General features: G+C 46.0%; 1 protein-coding gene across 2 annotated transcripts; it reads right to left on the reverse strand.

Annotated features, from left to right (window-relative positions):
- Positions 1 to 414: 414 nt before the first annotated feature.
- LOC128343041 (zinc finger protein ZFP2-like) lies at positions 415 to 11,881 on the reverse strand. 2 transcript variants are annotated; one of them, XM_053291405.1, is made up of 4 exons: positions 11,741 to 11,881; positions 5,700 to 6,448; positions 3,772 to 3,889; positions 415 to 2,576 (listed from the first exon to the last, which is right to left on the reverse strand). In XM_053291405.1, exons 1-4 carry the CDS (start codon positions 11,760 to 11,762, stop codon positions 1,135 to 1,137), a joined length of 2,331 nt encoding a protein of 776 aa, XP_053147380.1. In that variant the 5' UTR covers positions 11,763 to 11,881; the 3' UTR covers positions 415 to 1,134. The 2 variants fall into 2 exon arrangements, with proteins under 2 accessions (XP_053147380.1, XP_053147381.1); XM_053291406.1 differs by having other exon boundaries at positions 5,700 to 6,436; positions 11,741 to 11,879.
- Positions 11,882 to 15,416: the final 3,535 nt, after the last annotated feature.

The raw sequence follows: 15,416 nt of genomic DNA on the forward strand, positions 1-15,416 counted from the left end.
TTGATCTGTTTCACACGGCCAATGGTATCATCAGGTACATGGCAGAGTCTGATTTTAAAACAAAATAAGTATGCCTCTTTCGTCTGATCCAGCAAAGCATCTCTCATGTTCTTGGATTACAATTTTTGATACAGCAGTAGTAAATGTTCTGTCCCAGTCTAATTATTTAGAGGTTCTTTTAATCAATTTCCCAGTCATTAGCAGCACTACCGGACTGACCACAGGAATTAACACCCTTTCCCCCATGACTTCTGAGGTTTCATGTGGCCATGGCCATGCAGTTTCAAGTAGCTCAAGGGACTAGAAACCTGAGGGTTTAAAAAAAAAGAAAAATATGAGATTATCTGGATCCCCATTCCTGCAACTGCATGGCCTCACTGCTGAAGCACAAAACACACACAGCCCTGCCTCAGGCTCTTTCCACCTCTTATACTTTATTTATTTTATTAAGACAAAAATCCAAACCATCAGCTTTGGGTTTTCATATTGTCTGATAAAACTTAGGAATCCAACTTAGGATGATGAATTTCTTGTGGGGGTTCAATGTCCAGAACCAGATCATTGTGCTATGTTTTTTCATAGTCCTAACAGCTACAGGAAAACCCCAGTAGCTGTGGGGATTCCATTCTCCACTACAACCATGGATAACAGAACTGTGGATGTCGAGTCATTAAGTCAATGGAATTCAGGGGGTTAAGTTCCCGGAGGCTGTGGAAACGATGAAAGAGTGCCCTAAAAATGGGGGTGGGGGGAAATGTCTTACCATGCTCCACAGGTCTCCAGGTGTTCAGCAACATCCCCCAAAAGTCCCAAATCTGGAGTTTTTTGGTGAAAAATCAATTTAAAAAATACAAGCCACAGAATTGCTCTTCTCCTCAAAATGGCAGCCACAAACGACCTTGGAAGTCATTTCCGGCCACCCCAAACCTGCAGATACATGGAATTAACTCCCTGTAAACTGGTCTCACCCCCCGCCCCCACGTGTATGCTGAGGCTGGATGTCAATTACCCGACCGTGGATACATTAAATCATGGATGTTCAATCTGCGAATGGTGAAATTCTCCTCTATTGATAGAAAGCTTTCCCCTACACTTCAACTACAGGAAAGGTTAAGTAAATGATTTGTCTTCCTCTCACATGTGGGTCCGTGCATGCCTCATAAGATATACTCTGTGATAGAAGCTTTTCCCACACTCTGGGCACTGATGTTGCTTTTCACCATTGTGGATGCTCTGATGTCGACAAAGATCAGAGCTCTGACGGAAGGATTTGCCACACTCGAAGCAGTGGTACGGCTTTTCTTCTGTATGGGTTTTCTTGTGTGAATTGAGGTGCCCTTGCTGATAAAAGCTCTTCCCACAGGCTGAGCATTCGTATGGTTTTTCTCCCGTGTGGGTCCTCTCATGTCTGATGAGGTATGCTCTCTGATAAAAGCTTTCCCCACACTCTGGGCATTTGTGTGGCTTTTCACCACTGTGGATGCTCTGGTGTCTACGAAGATCCGAGCTCTGGCGGAAAGACTTCCCACACTCAAAGCAGTGGAATGGTTTCTCTTCCGTGTGGGTTTTCTTGTGCGCATTAAGGTGTGCCTGCTGATAGAAGCTCTTCCCACAGTCCAAGCACTCATACGGTTTCTCTCCTGTGTGAGTTCTTTCATGCCTGATGAGGTATGCTCTCTGATAAAAGCTTTCCCCACACTCTGCACATTTATGTGGCTTTTCACCTTTGTGGATTTTCTGATGCCTAGAGAGGTCATTGCTTTGACGGAAGCTTTTCCCACAGTCCGAGCATTCGTAGGGCTTCTCTCCCGTGTGGGTCCTCTCGTGAGAAATCAGGTGGGACCGCTGGCTGAAGCTTTTCCCACAATGTGAGCATCGGTATGGCTTCTCTCCTGTGTGAAGTCTCTTATGTTTACACAGCACCCCCCGGCGATTGAAAGATTTCCCACAGTATATGCACTTATGGGGCTTCTCTCCCGTGTGGGTTCTCTCGTGTTCCTTAAGGCTTCCAGTCCCAGTGAAGCACTTCCCACAGTAGGAGCATCGATATGGTTTCTCTCCTGTGTGGACCCTCTGATGGCTGCAAAGTCCGGTCCTCCGGTTGAAGGACTTCCCACAGTCCAAGCATTTGTATGGTTTCTCACCTGTATGGGTTCTTTCATGGACTCGAAGATATGGTTTCTGATGGAAGCCTCTTCCACAATCTGAGCATTTATATGGCTTCTCAACAGTTCCCAGTGTCTGATTGTTAAGGGTGACTGAGATTTGACTGAAGTTTCTCATACAGTCAGTGTCAGCCTTTGTCTGCTTATGCTGGTGGATTCCCTCATGGATGACACTTTCGTTGAAGTCTACTTGGCTTTCTCCAGGAAGAAAGGCTTCCTTTAGTTTCATTCCTGGATGGCTTCTTATGTGGTTTTGGGATTCCTGTTGACTTCCACACGTCTCTTCCACATCAGGAAACAGGAATATGTCCCCTTCAGGTCTTCCCAAGGACACCCCATGGAATTCCAATTGCTTAGGTCTTTCCCATTGAAGGTTCTTCTGCCCAGCTTCTTTGTCCTCTCCATCAGTCACTGAAACAGAGAAAGAAAGGGAGACATGGTGTAATTATATCAGAACTTTGGGACTCATTGCCACAAGGTGGCAAGGAGAGCTGGTCTTGTGGAAGCAAGCATAAATTGTCTCCTTTGCTAAGCAGGGTCCACCCTGATTTGCAATTGAATGGGAGACTACATGAGAGTACTGTAAGATATTGCCCTTAGGGGATCGGGCTGCTCTGGGAAGAACACCTGTATGCTTGCATGCAGAAGGTTCCCAGTTCCCTCCCTGGCATCTCCAAGATAGGGCTGAAAGAAACTCCTACCTGCAACCTTGGAGAAGCTGCTGTCAGTCTGGGTAGACAATACTGAGCTAGATGGACCATGGTCTGACTCAGTAGAAGGCAGCTTCCTATGTCCCTATGGTACACTTAATCCAATAGCATGTGGAAGCTGTTGCCAGAAGATGTGGCGCTGACCACTAGCAAAGAGATGAGTTATGTTATCAGGAGAGCCAGGGGACACAACTCTTGTTGTGGGCCGTGTGAGGAAGAGAAAAAAGAGCATCCAGCCAGCAAATGAAGCATGGGCTGGGAGCAGGCAAGGGGCTGCACATCCCCTCTACCCGGCGTACACCCTCTTCCTAGTGCTGAAGCAGATGCAGGGGGCATGAACAATGTGCACACAGGCGAGGATGGGGGGAGCCTGTCCCTGAGCCACCAGCAAGCCGCATAATCAACTTGTGGAATTCAACTTGTGGAATTATCAACTTGTGGAATTCTCTGCCACAAGATGTGGTGACAGCCAAGAACCTGGATGGCTTTAAGAAGGGTTTGGACAACTTCAGCGAGGAGAAGTCTATCAATGGCTACTAGTCAGAGGGCTATAGGCCACCTCCAGCCTCAAAGGCAGGATGCCTCTGAATACCAGTTGCAGGGGAGTAACAGCAGGAGAGAGGGCATGCCCTCAACTCCTGCTGTAGGCTTCCAGCGGCATCTGGTGGGCCACTGTGTGAAACAGGATGCTGGACTAGATGGGCATCCTTGGACCTGATCCAGCAGGGCTGCTCTTATGCTCTTATCCAGCAAGGCTCTTCTTATGTTCTTTGCACTTAAAGCTGACCCTTTGCCCAATTAGCAGGTAATCCACAACTACTTGTACAGCTACCTCAGAATACAAACGCACTTCACATATAACCTCCTGCCATGGCTCATTTCCCCAGCAGACTTACTGAATAAGCTGGCCTCTCCATCACCCTCCTGTCTGGCATCTAGGGCAAGCTCCATCTTCACTGGATCCTGCTCCACATCAGGGCAATTAGCAGTCGCCTCTTCCAAGGCCCCAGGCACCTGAAAGAAACAGGGGATATCAGTTAGGACACAGCAATACAAAATTTATTTACTTATTCAGTTTATCTACCACCCTTCCTAAAGTGCCTCAGGGCAGTTGACATTAAAATTAAAAACCAACAAACAATAAAACAGTTACAATCAGAAAATGTTTAAACCAGATTAAAATTAAAAGTAGCTATCATTAAAAGCCAGACTAAAAAGATGGATTCTAACACCATTTCTTCACCAATACTTATCCCATGAGGAGCCCTTCCAATGGAAGCAGTGAAGTAGGAAAGGAGACAAGGCTTCATATCTCTTTAGGGTTGTCCCCTTTCCTGTCACAGCTGCTCCATGTGGAGGAATTTACCCTTTTTTTCCTCCTTTCCCTGAAGGCCTGGAATGGCATGAGTGCTCCTGGGATTTGTAGTCTTTTCTGAGGCTGCAACCACTGTTGTAGCCCCAGAAAAAACTACAGATCCCAGGACTCCCAGGGAAGGAAAAAATAGTCAGTCAACCCACAGAAGATTGCTGCCTGCTCCCTCACAGCGAGGTCGGAGGAAATCAGCCTGCCTCCTGCCCCTGCCTGTAAGTAGATTTAGAGATGAGAGGGTGATATGGCGGTGTACTGAGTCAGCCTAATTAGCTCATCTATCCTCAAACACCACCTATGCTCAGACATGTGCAGTCAGAGTCTCCAATTCCAACACAAATGCACTACCTCTTCCACTGCATTGTGGGGGGCGGGTACTTCTGTGCTTTTTCCAGGGTAGCGGGGATGGGGGGTGCTTTTGGAATAGATATATAGATAAGATTCCCAGCAGCTTTGATATTCACCTCCTCATTTTTCCCAACTGGGAATAAAGCCCATGGGATGTTTTCTGATGGAACCTGATATAACAACCACTAAGCATGTCTAGATCTGGGTCTGGCCAGTGCCTAGATAGGAGACTACCTAGGAATTCCTTCAGCTCCAAGATGGCCAAAAAGAAGGATATAAAGATAAATATATATTAGGTAAATGTGGTTCAGCCACCTAATGGCGCAATGCGTAAGTAACTTGCCTAGGGAGCAAGAGGTTGCTGGTTCGAATCCCCACTGGTCTGTTTCCCAGACTACGGGAAACTCCTATATCGGGCAGCAGCGATATAGGAAGATGCTGAAAGGCATCATCACATACTGCGCGGGAGGAGGTAATGGTAAACCTCCCCTGTATTTTACCAAAGACAGCCACAGGGTTCTGTGGTCGCCAGGAGTCAACTCGACGGCACAACTTTAAATGTGGTTCAGCAGGCCTGCCTCTTTTCCATTGGAAGTCACCACTACATCCTCTGGGGAGATATATATAGTTTATTGAAGGTTTTCAAAAGTTTTACAATTACATTCCCCCTTTCCCCTCCCCATCCCTTACCCAACCCACAGATGCTGTTCTCAGCATGTATACTCAAGAATTTAAATACATATTTTTAAAAGAAAAAAGGAAAGGGGGAAAGCATAAAAAGCAATAGAGGGGGAAAGGATATTTGTGCTGTGTTCACACTGGTGCTGGCTTTGAACTGATGTACTCTGCATGGCTATAATTTCACGGCTATGCCAGATTGTTAAGAGTTTGTCATCTTTCTGTTGCTTAGCATATAATTTTTTTCCCATGAGCAGCTAACTTGCAAAAGATCATGTACCCAGCCATCAATATTTGGGGCTGCCCTTGAATTTGGGTTTTGCAGAATTTGGGTTTTACATTTGGGTTTTACATTTGCCTACCAATGTTGCCTTAGCAAGCCATTTCTTTTGTCCCTCTCCGGACATTTTCTAAGACCAGTAAACTCACCTGGTTCTCTCTTCCCTCAACCCCTTGAAGTCCCAGCAGGAAATCCTCTGCCAGAGCCACCGCCTGTGCACAGGTCTTGGGGTCCCCTTCCCTCACCCAGCTCTGCATTTCCTGTGGCAGGATGGTCAGGAACTGCTCCAGGATCAGCAAATCCAGGATCTGTTCCTTGGTGCGTCTCTCCGGATTCAGCCACTGACGACAAAGTTCTTGGAGCTGTTGGCAAGCATGGCGGGGTCCTTTGATCTCCCAGTAGCAGAACTGCCGGAAATGCTGGCGACGCAGCTCCAGGCTGCCAAATTCATCATCCAGAAACTCTTCCTTCACTGTCACAGCTGAATCCAGGCTGCTTCCATGGACCTTGAGGACTTCTTTGGTAAAGCCTGGCAGGGTTTGGTTCACACATTCTCTTCTAGGCCTCTGGCTGGCATCAGCTACTCCCTTGAAAGAGGCCTGAAATGTCTTAGGGCCCTCCACTGACTGGGGCAGGGGCAGCTGTGGGTGTCTCCATCCCAAGTAAGGGGCTTGCATTGTCCTCAGGAACTCCTGCCACTGGATTTCCCAATGCTGCTGCTGCTGTAGCTCTTCCTCTGGTTCCTGCTTAATCCACTGTGGAGCTGTTCCAGTCAGAAACTCCCTTTTGTTCTCAGTCTGGAAAACACAAGGTTCTCCAGCCTCCAATTTATCTCCCTTTTCAGACTCTTCTGGGTCCTGCTTTTCCATTTTCATTCTTCCTTGCACTGCAAATATAACTGAATGGCAGTAAGTGAAAAGTGGGGAAATATGGAACAAAACCAACCTACAGTCAGACTGTGGCCTAATATTCAACCTCTCTCCTGAGTGCAAGAAATGACTAACCTAAATATGTGTTGACAGACAAGCTAATAGAAAAATTATGTGAGCTAGTAACTTTGGAGGACTTGTTTGCAAAACTGCATTATAAATATAATAAAAACAAATTAATTCTTAGAAAGCAATATAAACCTAAGAGCCTTGCTGGATTGGGCCCAAAGGCTATTTAATCCAGCATCCTGTTTTCTGTAGTGGCCCACCAGATGCCTCTGGGAAGCCCACAGGCAAAAGATGAAGGCCTGCCCTCTCGCTGCTGTTGCTCCCCTGCAACTGTTATTAATCCTGACTGGTGCTCAGGACCTGGTATGAGATGTCAGAGTTGTAGAACCATTGGGGAGCAGTGACCATAGTGTGATCCAATTCAGCTTATATGCAAGTAGAGCATTGCCAAGGAAGTAGAACACAGATGCATTGGACTTCTGAAGAAACTTCTCAAAAATGAGGGGATGGGTAAAAAGGAAGCTGAAAGAGAAAGTCAGGAGGGTCAAATCACTCCAGAAGGCATGGAACCTATTTAAAACCGTAATAACAGAAGCTCAGTTGGAATGTATACCAAGGAGGAGGAAAGGTACCAGCACGGCTAACAAGTAGAATCAGGGAAGCTGTAAAAAGGAAGAAGACTTCCTTCAGAAAATGGAAGTCCTGCCCAAATGAAGAGAACAGGAAGGAACATAAACTCTGGCAACAGAAATGTAAGGAGACAATAAAGGATGCGAAAGAGAGCTTGAGAAGCATATAGCTAGAAGTGTCAAGGGGAATAACAAACACTTCCTTAAATACATCAGAAGCAGAAAACCTGCCAGAGAGATGGTAGGACCCTTAGATGATGAGGGCATAAAAGGGATTATTAAGGAGGATAATGTAGTGTTTTGGATTAATCCATTCCTTGATCCGGGCCAGACTTTGAATGAGGCTTTAGTTCCAGTCCTGGAGTAGAGGCAGGGCTAACAAACAGCCAGCAGCAAGAGCACTGAAGACAGACTGCACTTGCCTCTCTGTATATATAATATCTATTTCATTAAACTATTTTCCTGATTCAGCTCCTCTGCCTTGTAGGGTAGGGATGTGCACGAACCGGTTCGGAGGTCCTTTTTCAGAGCAGAGCTGGTCTTGTGGAAGCAAGCATGACTTGTCCCCTTAGCTAAGCAGGGTCTGCCCTGGTTGCATATGAATGGGAGACTAGTAGTGTGCACACTGTAAGATATTCCCCTCAGGGGATGGAGTCGCTCTGGGAAGAGCAGAAGGTTCCAAGTTCCCTCCCTGGCATCTCCAAGATAGGGCTGAGAGAGATTCCTGCCTGCAACCCTGGAGAAGCCGCTGCCAGTCTGTATATGTCAGCAATCTGGCTACCCAGAAGGGAAGTCCAGAAAGATAGTCCACAATACAAACTGGGCTGCAGAAATGAAACACAGCTCAGAATAGTTCTCTATTTCTCACAGTCTGGGAAACATACCAGTGAGGATTTGAACCAGCAACCTCTTGCTCACTAACGAGGCAAGTTACTTCCATGCTGTGCCCCAAAAAGCCCTGTGCACCATCAGCACGCACATGGCAGCCATGCATGCTGACCACACAAATGGTGCCCACACATGCGTGGATGCCATGTGCATGCTGATGGCACATCGGGCTTTTGGGGACCAGTGCCACCCCAGCATGAAGCTGGAAGGGGGGGCAGAGAGCAGTAAGCACCTACACTCCTTTTCCTTAAAATCCCCTTTTTATTTCCCTAAAAGTGCTTGAACTGTGCTTCGAACCACAGTTCGGGCACATCCCTATTTCATGGGATGACTCCAGGTTCTAGTGTTGTGAGAGAGGGATCAAAAATTCACTGTCCACTCTTCACTCCATCCATAATGTGCTCAAACTGCAGTTCGGGCAAATCCTTATCATGAAACTGAAGACCACTGAATTTAGGACCAACAAAAGGAAGTTCTTTTTAATTAATCTATGGAATTATCTGCCATGGCTTGTGGTGATGGCCACTAGCTTGGATGGCTTTAAAAGGGGTTTAGACAAATTCATAGAGAACAGGTCTATCAATGATGTTTCCTCATCAAAGACTCCTGAAGAAACTTAGCAGTCTTGGGATAAGGGGACAAGTACATGCGTGGATTGCTAACTGGTTGAAAGTCAGGAAACAGAGGGTAGGGATAAATGGAGAGTTTTCACAATGGAGGGAAATAAGAAGTGGGGTCCCCCAGGGATCTGTACTCGGACAGCTGCTTTTTAATTTATTCATAAATGATCTAGAAATAGGGGTAAGCAGCGAGATGGCCAAATTTGCAGGTGATACCAAATTCTTTCAGGTAGTGACATCCAAAACGGATTGTGAGGAGCTCCAAAATGATCGCTCCAAACTGGGTGAGTGGGCAACAAAATGCCAAATATGGTTCATTGTTGGCAAGTGTCAAGTGATGCACATTGGGACAAAAAACTCCAACTTCAAGTATACACTGATGTGATCTGAGCTGTCGGTGACTGACCAGGAGAGGGATCTTAGGGTCATCATGGTAAACAGCTCGTTGAAAATGTCAACTCAATGTGCAGCAGCTGTGAAAAAGGCCAATTCCATGCTAGGGATCATTAGGAAGGGGATTGAAAATAAAACTGCTAATATTATAATACCCTTATTCAAAACTATGGTGCAGCCACACCTGGAGTACTGCGTACAATTCTGGTCACCACATCTAAAAAAGGATATTGTAGAACTGGGAAAGGTGCAGAATTGGGCAACCAAGATGATCAGGGGCCTAGAGCACATTTCTTAAGAGGCAAGGCTACAACACCTGGGGTTACTTAGTTTAGAAAAAAGACGACTGCAGGGAGACATGATAGAGGTCTTTACAATCATGCATGGAGTGGAGAAAGTGGATAGAGAGGAATTCTTCTCCTTCTCACATAACACTAGAACCAGAGGTCATCCCATGAAATGGATTGCCAGGAAATCTAGGACCAACAAACAAAAGTACTTTTTCACACAAAGCATAATCAACTTATGGAATTCTCTACCACAAGATGTGGTGACAGCCAACAACCTGGATGGCTTTAAGAGGGGTTTGGATAACTGCATGGAGGAGAGGTCTATCAATGGCTACTAGTCAGAGGGCTGTGGGCCACCTCTAGCCTCAAAGGCGGGATGTCTCTGAGTACCAGTTGCAGGGGAGTAACAGCAGGAGAGAGGGCATGCCCTCAACTCCTGCCTGTAGGCTTCCAGCGGCATCTGGTGGGCCACTGTGTGAAACAGGATGCTGGACTACCTAGGCCTTTGGCCTGATCCAGCAGGGCTGTTCTTATGTTCTTATTCAGAGGCATCCTGCCTCTGAGGCCTGGAGGCAGCCTATAGCCGTCAACACAAGTAGCCATTGATAGACACCATCCTCCATAAATGTGTCTGAGCCTCACTTAAAGCCATTAAAGCTGGTGGCCATCATCATCAGAATCTTCCATAGAATAATTGTGTGCTGTGTGAAAATGCACTCTCTCTTTTTTGGTTCAAAATTTCCTGGCAATTAGTTTCATGGGATGTCCCCTAGTTTTAGTGTTGTAAGAAAGAGAGAAACACTTCTCTCTGTCAACACTCTCTACACCATGCATAATTTTATAAACCTGTATTATGCCTCTCCTTAGTCACCTTTTTTCTAAACTAAAAATCCCGAGATGCTGTAGCCTTGCCTCATAAGCAAGGTGCTCCAGACCCCTAAGCATCTATCTTTGTTGCCCTATTTTACACCCTTTCTAGTTCTACAATTTCCTTTTTGAGATGATGTGACCAGAACTATACACAGTATCCCAAATCTGGTCACACTATAGATTTGTATAAAGCTATTATAATATTAGCATTTTTCAATCCCCTTCCTAAGGACCCCTAGCATGGAATTTGCCTTTTTCACAGCTGAGTCAACATTTTCATCTCACAACCCCAAGATCCCTCTCCTGCTCAGTCACTGGCAGCTTGAACCTCATCAGTGAAGTTAGGATTCCCAAACTACCACCACCACCACCCCACAAATAATGGTCATAGGAAGAGGCACCAGAAAAGTTAATTCAAACCTATCAGGATTTTAGGTTACTTCTGCTTGAAATCTTGGAAAGCTGCTGCCAGTCAGTGTTTGCAGACAATACTGAGCTAGGTGGACTAGTGGTCCGACGTGGTATAAGGCTGCTTCCTATAAGGGTTGTGCACCAACCAGTTTGTCGGTCCTTTTGCTGAACCAGTTCAGAGGTCTGGCAGCTTGGTAGCGGGGGAGGGTTGACATTTAAGGAGTGGGGAGGGTGCTCATCCCCTACATCGTGTTTCCCTCATCGGTTCTGTTGTGAAAACCGCTGGTGCGGGCCAGCAGCATACCTCCTTGCCACCCCGGCCAGCATCAGACCGGAAGTGGCTGGTGCACACATCACGCACTGGCCACTTCTGCTCCGATGTTGGCCAGGGTGGTGAGATATGCTGCCGCCCAACAACAGCAGTTTTCACGACAGTGCCGGTGGGGGAAACGCGGCGGGGGGTACTCTCCCCGCTCCTTAAAGGTAACCCCCCTCCACCGCCAAACCCAGTCCATGCATATATCTACTTCCTATGTTTAGTCCACAGCATCTCTAGCCAAAAGGATTCTTAGGCAGCATGTCAGGGAAAGAGGACCAACACTGGGCTCAGTGCAGCAATAGCATGATTCTATATAAAGCAGGCTGCGTATATTCATGCCACTCTGCTTCTATTTGGAATTCAGGCACGTAGCTGGCGCTCATGCGTCCATTATCTGTGAGGCAGGCTTGACTTTCTCTTTTTCTCCTTGGCAAGCAGATGTCCAACTGGTAAAGCTCCCTGTGGCATAAGATTACACCAGAGTGGCCAACCTCAGGTTCTGCAGCTGTTGTTAGACTACAATTCCCATCACTCCCAGCTGTAATAAATTGTGGTTGGAGGTGATGGGAGTTTTAGTCCAACAACAGCTGCGGAGCCTCAGCTACCTGTGGGCTACACTAAGTGGAGGCTGCACCAGTTGGCTTTCTGCCTGTTAAGCAAGTGACAGGCAGAAGAGCAACAGCGAGGAGGGGGCAGGTAGTCATCCTGTTGGGGAAAGGAGAGTCTATGTGCAACACAACTGGTTGCTTCCCTCGCTCTTTTCATAGTTTCCAGTCTTCCGTGCTGTTTTCCTCCTTCCCCAGCATCTCGGTCTCTCCTTGCTTTGACTCACCTGATCCTTGCAGCTTTTGCATAGCATACCTTGGGAAGCTACCGCCTCCAATCACTCCCAACCTGGCAAATCTAAAAAGGAATTTCTTGGAAAGGAGGAGAGAGGGGAGGAGGGAGGGAGGCGGGATAAGAAGCAGGAAGGAGGACCATCTACTCAAACGCTTAGGTCTCTCTAGGAACGAATACTCTGTACAATTAACCCTTTGAGCCACCTATAGGGGGAAAAAGAAAAAAGTTTACCCCTGCTAACTTGGCAAAGAGGCACCTTTTAACGTGGTGATTCTCTTTTATTTAGCAAGAGGAGAGTAACTGGCCCTACCCACCCCCAGCACAGTACCTCCAGTGACTGTTGCTGGTGTCTATCTTGTGTTTCTTTTTAGACTGTTGAGTCCTTTGGGGACAGGGATCCATCTTATTTATTTGTTATTTCTCTGTGTAATTTGTTATTTCTCTGTGTTATTTTCCCTGAGCCATTTTTGGAAGGGTGGTATAGAAATCGAATAAATATTTTTTTTAAAAGGCAGGAGACTACGGCCACTGAGTCAGTAAATCTGTGTCTGGAGTCTGGACGGAACTGTTTCTCAGACTGCTGTGGGAGGAAATTCCGAGGAAGTGTTCCAGCCTAGTCTTCTCCCCGACATGCTAGTTTTCTATGCTAATTTTCTACGTGCAGAACATTTTTTCTCTGGAAGAGCATTTAACCCTGTGAGTCCCTACTTGTAGTCTGAAGTGATCCAGCCAGACCAGGGGCATAGCTAGGGGAAAGGGGGGCCTGGGTTCACTGCTCTCTTCTGTGGCCCCTCGGAATGAGGGAGATAATGAAGAAAACAGGGAGGGTGGATCTGGGGGCCCTGGGTTCTTTGGACCCATTCACCCCATTATAGCTACATAGCCAGACCCACATTTTTGCCACCTCAGTGATGCCAAGAACGGTCATTGGTCACTTCTCAACAATCCCAGACTCAGTCATTATTAGTTAATGTAGTAATTGCCTTGTTGAGTCAGACCAAAGGACCATGTAGTCTGGCACTTTTGTCTTCAACGGTGGCCCAACCAGATGATCGTGGGAAACTCAGGAATGCCTTGTCATAAAGCCAGCCAGACCATTGTTTATATCCCCAGTATCGGGTGATCAGTGGGGATCACCCTGGAACATTTGGAACATTTTGGAATGGTAGACCCACGTGGGCCATTTTTTTGCTTCAGCAATCCTATCTATTTTTATATCTTTTGAGTTTGTCCATTTGCACAAAAGGTATTAGACATTTGATAAAGTATCAGAACAAATTGTTATATGGAGAATTCATCCTATCTATGTTCTTTAAATGTATTGACCACTGTTTGTATTTGCAGTTGTTTGTAGTATCAATACAGATCCCTTTCTGTATGTTTGTTGTTTGCATTTTGGTTTTTGAATGAGGTTCCAGTTTGTGGTTTACCTTTGACAGACATCAGTGTAGTAAACCAATGCCTTGTTGGCCACATTTTAGAAACTCTGAACTACTGTATTTTCCTGAATCGAAGACGACTCTGAATTGAAGATAACTCTCATTTTTAAAAAGGTTTTAAAAGGTTATACCTATATTTACCCAGAAGGCAGAGAATTCTCAGTTTAAGATCTCTCAATTTCCAGCTACAAATAATTTTGGGGGGAAATCTAGATTCAAATAAATATAGTATGTAAGGAAACCTTGTGTTTCTCATTGCAATGATGTTAAGAGAATGGTTATTTCACTGTAAAGACAGGAATTCTCATTCTGATACTGTGACCATCTAAAGAAATATATAAAAGTTGCACACTCTTGCGTCCCTTAATTAAAGCTACTGATTTGATGGGAGATAAATAAAGCACATTATCTGATGAGTCCTATATTCTTGCCAGAATAGGACTAATTTCCAATGGGAAAGATGAACCTGCTTGCTCTTGCTTAGTTTTTCAAACCTAGCCTTTATGTTTAAGACTGCCAAACTAATTTCAGACTCCAGCTTTATTTTCAATTGGTATTTGGTCTTTATCTATTACTAGCTGACCCTGCACAGAGCATCTATGCAGTTGTGCACTGAGCCTGTGGCATTTCCCCACAGCTTGCTCGCCCGCCCTCCCCCCCAACAGCTAGCTCACTCTCCCCTCTGTAGCTCGCCCAACCACCCGCCCTCCCCCCCCCCCGCAGCTCACTCGCTCGTTCGCTATCCGCCCGTCCGCCCGCTGCTAATTGCTGATGTGATTAGTTTCTTCTGTGTAGGCTGTTAAGAGATCTAAGGACTGTGCTGCCAAGGTAGCTTCTGCTTTTTTGGGAGCAATGTTGCGATTCCTCCCGCCCTGTATTGGTTTTTTCATACACAGCAAACTGCAGTTTCCCAAGACAACATCTCCCACGCTGGGAGTGTTTAAATGGCTCCTGCTCTTCTGGCAGGTTTCTTGCTCATGCTGAATTAGGGATGCCCTGCGCCTGTAACTCTTCTTGCAGTCCTTGCAACTGTATGGCCTCTCTCCTGTGTGGACCCTTTTGTGCTGGCTAAGGTTAGAGCTGGTGCTGAAGCTCTTGCCACTGTCTGTGCATTTGTGCAGTCTCTCTCCCCCTGCCCCCATGTGGATTTTCTCATGTCTGAGAAGGTGCGAGTGGCAAGACTATTCCCCCCACAGTGTGAGCACTAGGATCTCTTCTGCTTTGGGAATCTCATCTGTCTGACTGTTTTCACTGTGACTGAATCTCTTGGTGCACTTTGAAGACTGGCCGCTGGCATAGATTTCTGGCTGAGGGCTGTATCCTGAGCAAACTGTGAGGGATATCCTGGAGCCTGGGAAGCCATTATATGGTTTCTCTTTCATGTGGATTCTCACCTGCTTTGTCAGATGAGATCCCCAAATGAAGCTTTTCCCAAACTCGGAAAAAGCTTTTCCCAAACTCGAAAAACTAGAATATCATGCAAAAGTCCATTAATTTCAGTAATGCAAATTAAAAGGTGAAACTGATATATGAGATAGACGCATTACATGCAAAGCGAGATAAGTCAAGCCTTAATTTGTTATAATTGTGATGATCATGGCATACAGCTCATGAGAACCCCAAATCCACAATCCCAGAAAATTAGAATATTACATGAAACCAATAAAACAAGGATTGTAAATAGAACAATATCGGACCTCTGAAAAGTATAAGCATGCATATGTATTCAGTACTTGGTTTGGGCCCCTTTTGCAGCAATTACTGCCTCAATGCGGTGTGGCACGGATGCTATCAGCCTGTGGCACTGCTGAGGTGTTATGGAAGACCAGGATGCTTCAATAGCGGCCTTATGTTCCTAAGTACTTCCTTTTGTTGGTCCTAAATTTCCCAACGTTCAGTTTCATGACCCCTTGTTCTATTGTTGAGAGGGAGAAAAATCTCTCTCCACACTCTCTACTCCATTCATAATTTTATACATCTCTATCATGTCTCCCCCGTAGTTGCCTTCTTTCCAAACCAAAGAGCCCCAGATTCTGTAGCCTTGCCTAAGGAAGGTGCTCCAGGCCCCTTACCATCTTGCTTGCTCTTCTGAACCTTTTCAGTAACCAGAATTTTACATAGTACTCCAAATGTGGCCGCACCATAGGTTTGCATGAGGGCATTATAGGAACATAGGAAACTGCCATATACTGAGTCAGACCATTGTTCTATCTAGCTCAGTATTGTCTT

The sequence above is a fragment of the Hemicordylus capensis genome, chromosome 2 (genome assembly GCF_027244095.1).
Source record: "Hemicordylus capensis ecotype Gifberg chromosome 2, rHemCap1.1.pri, whole genome shotgun sequence".
NCBI classification, from domain to species: Eukaryota; Metazoa; Chordata; class Lepidosauria; order Squamata; family Cordylidae; genus Hemicordylus; species Hemicordylus capensis.

What these genes read in the sequence shown, in the direction of transcription:
- LOC128343041 (XM_053291405.1), bottom strand. Translation starts at nt 11,762, where the DNA reads ATGCAAAAGCTGCAAGGATCAG. An exon ending in GCAAAAGCTGCAAGGATCAG is followed by an intron (nt 6,449 to 11,740) that starts GTGAGTCAAAGC and finishes ACTGCCATTCAG; the next exon opens with TTATATTTGCAGTGCAAGGA. An exon ending in TGGAGAGGCCAGCTTATTCA is followed by an intron (nt 2,577 to 3,771) that starts GTAAGTCTGCTG and finishes TCTCTGTTTCAG; the next exon opens with TGACTGATGGAGAGGACAAA.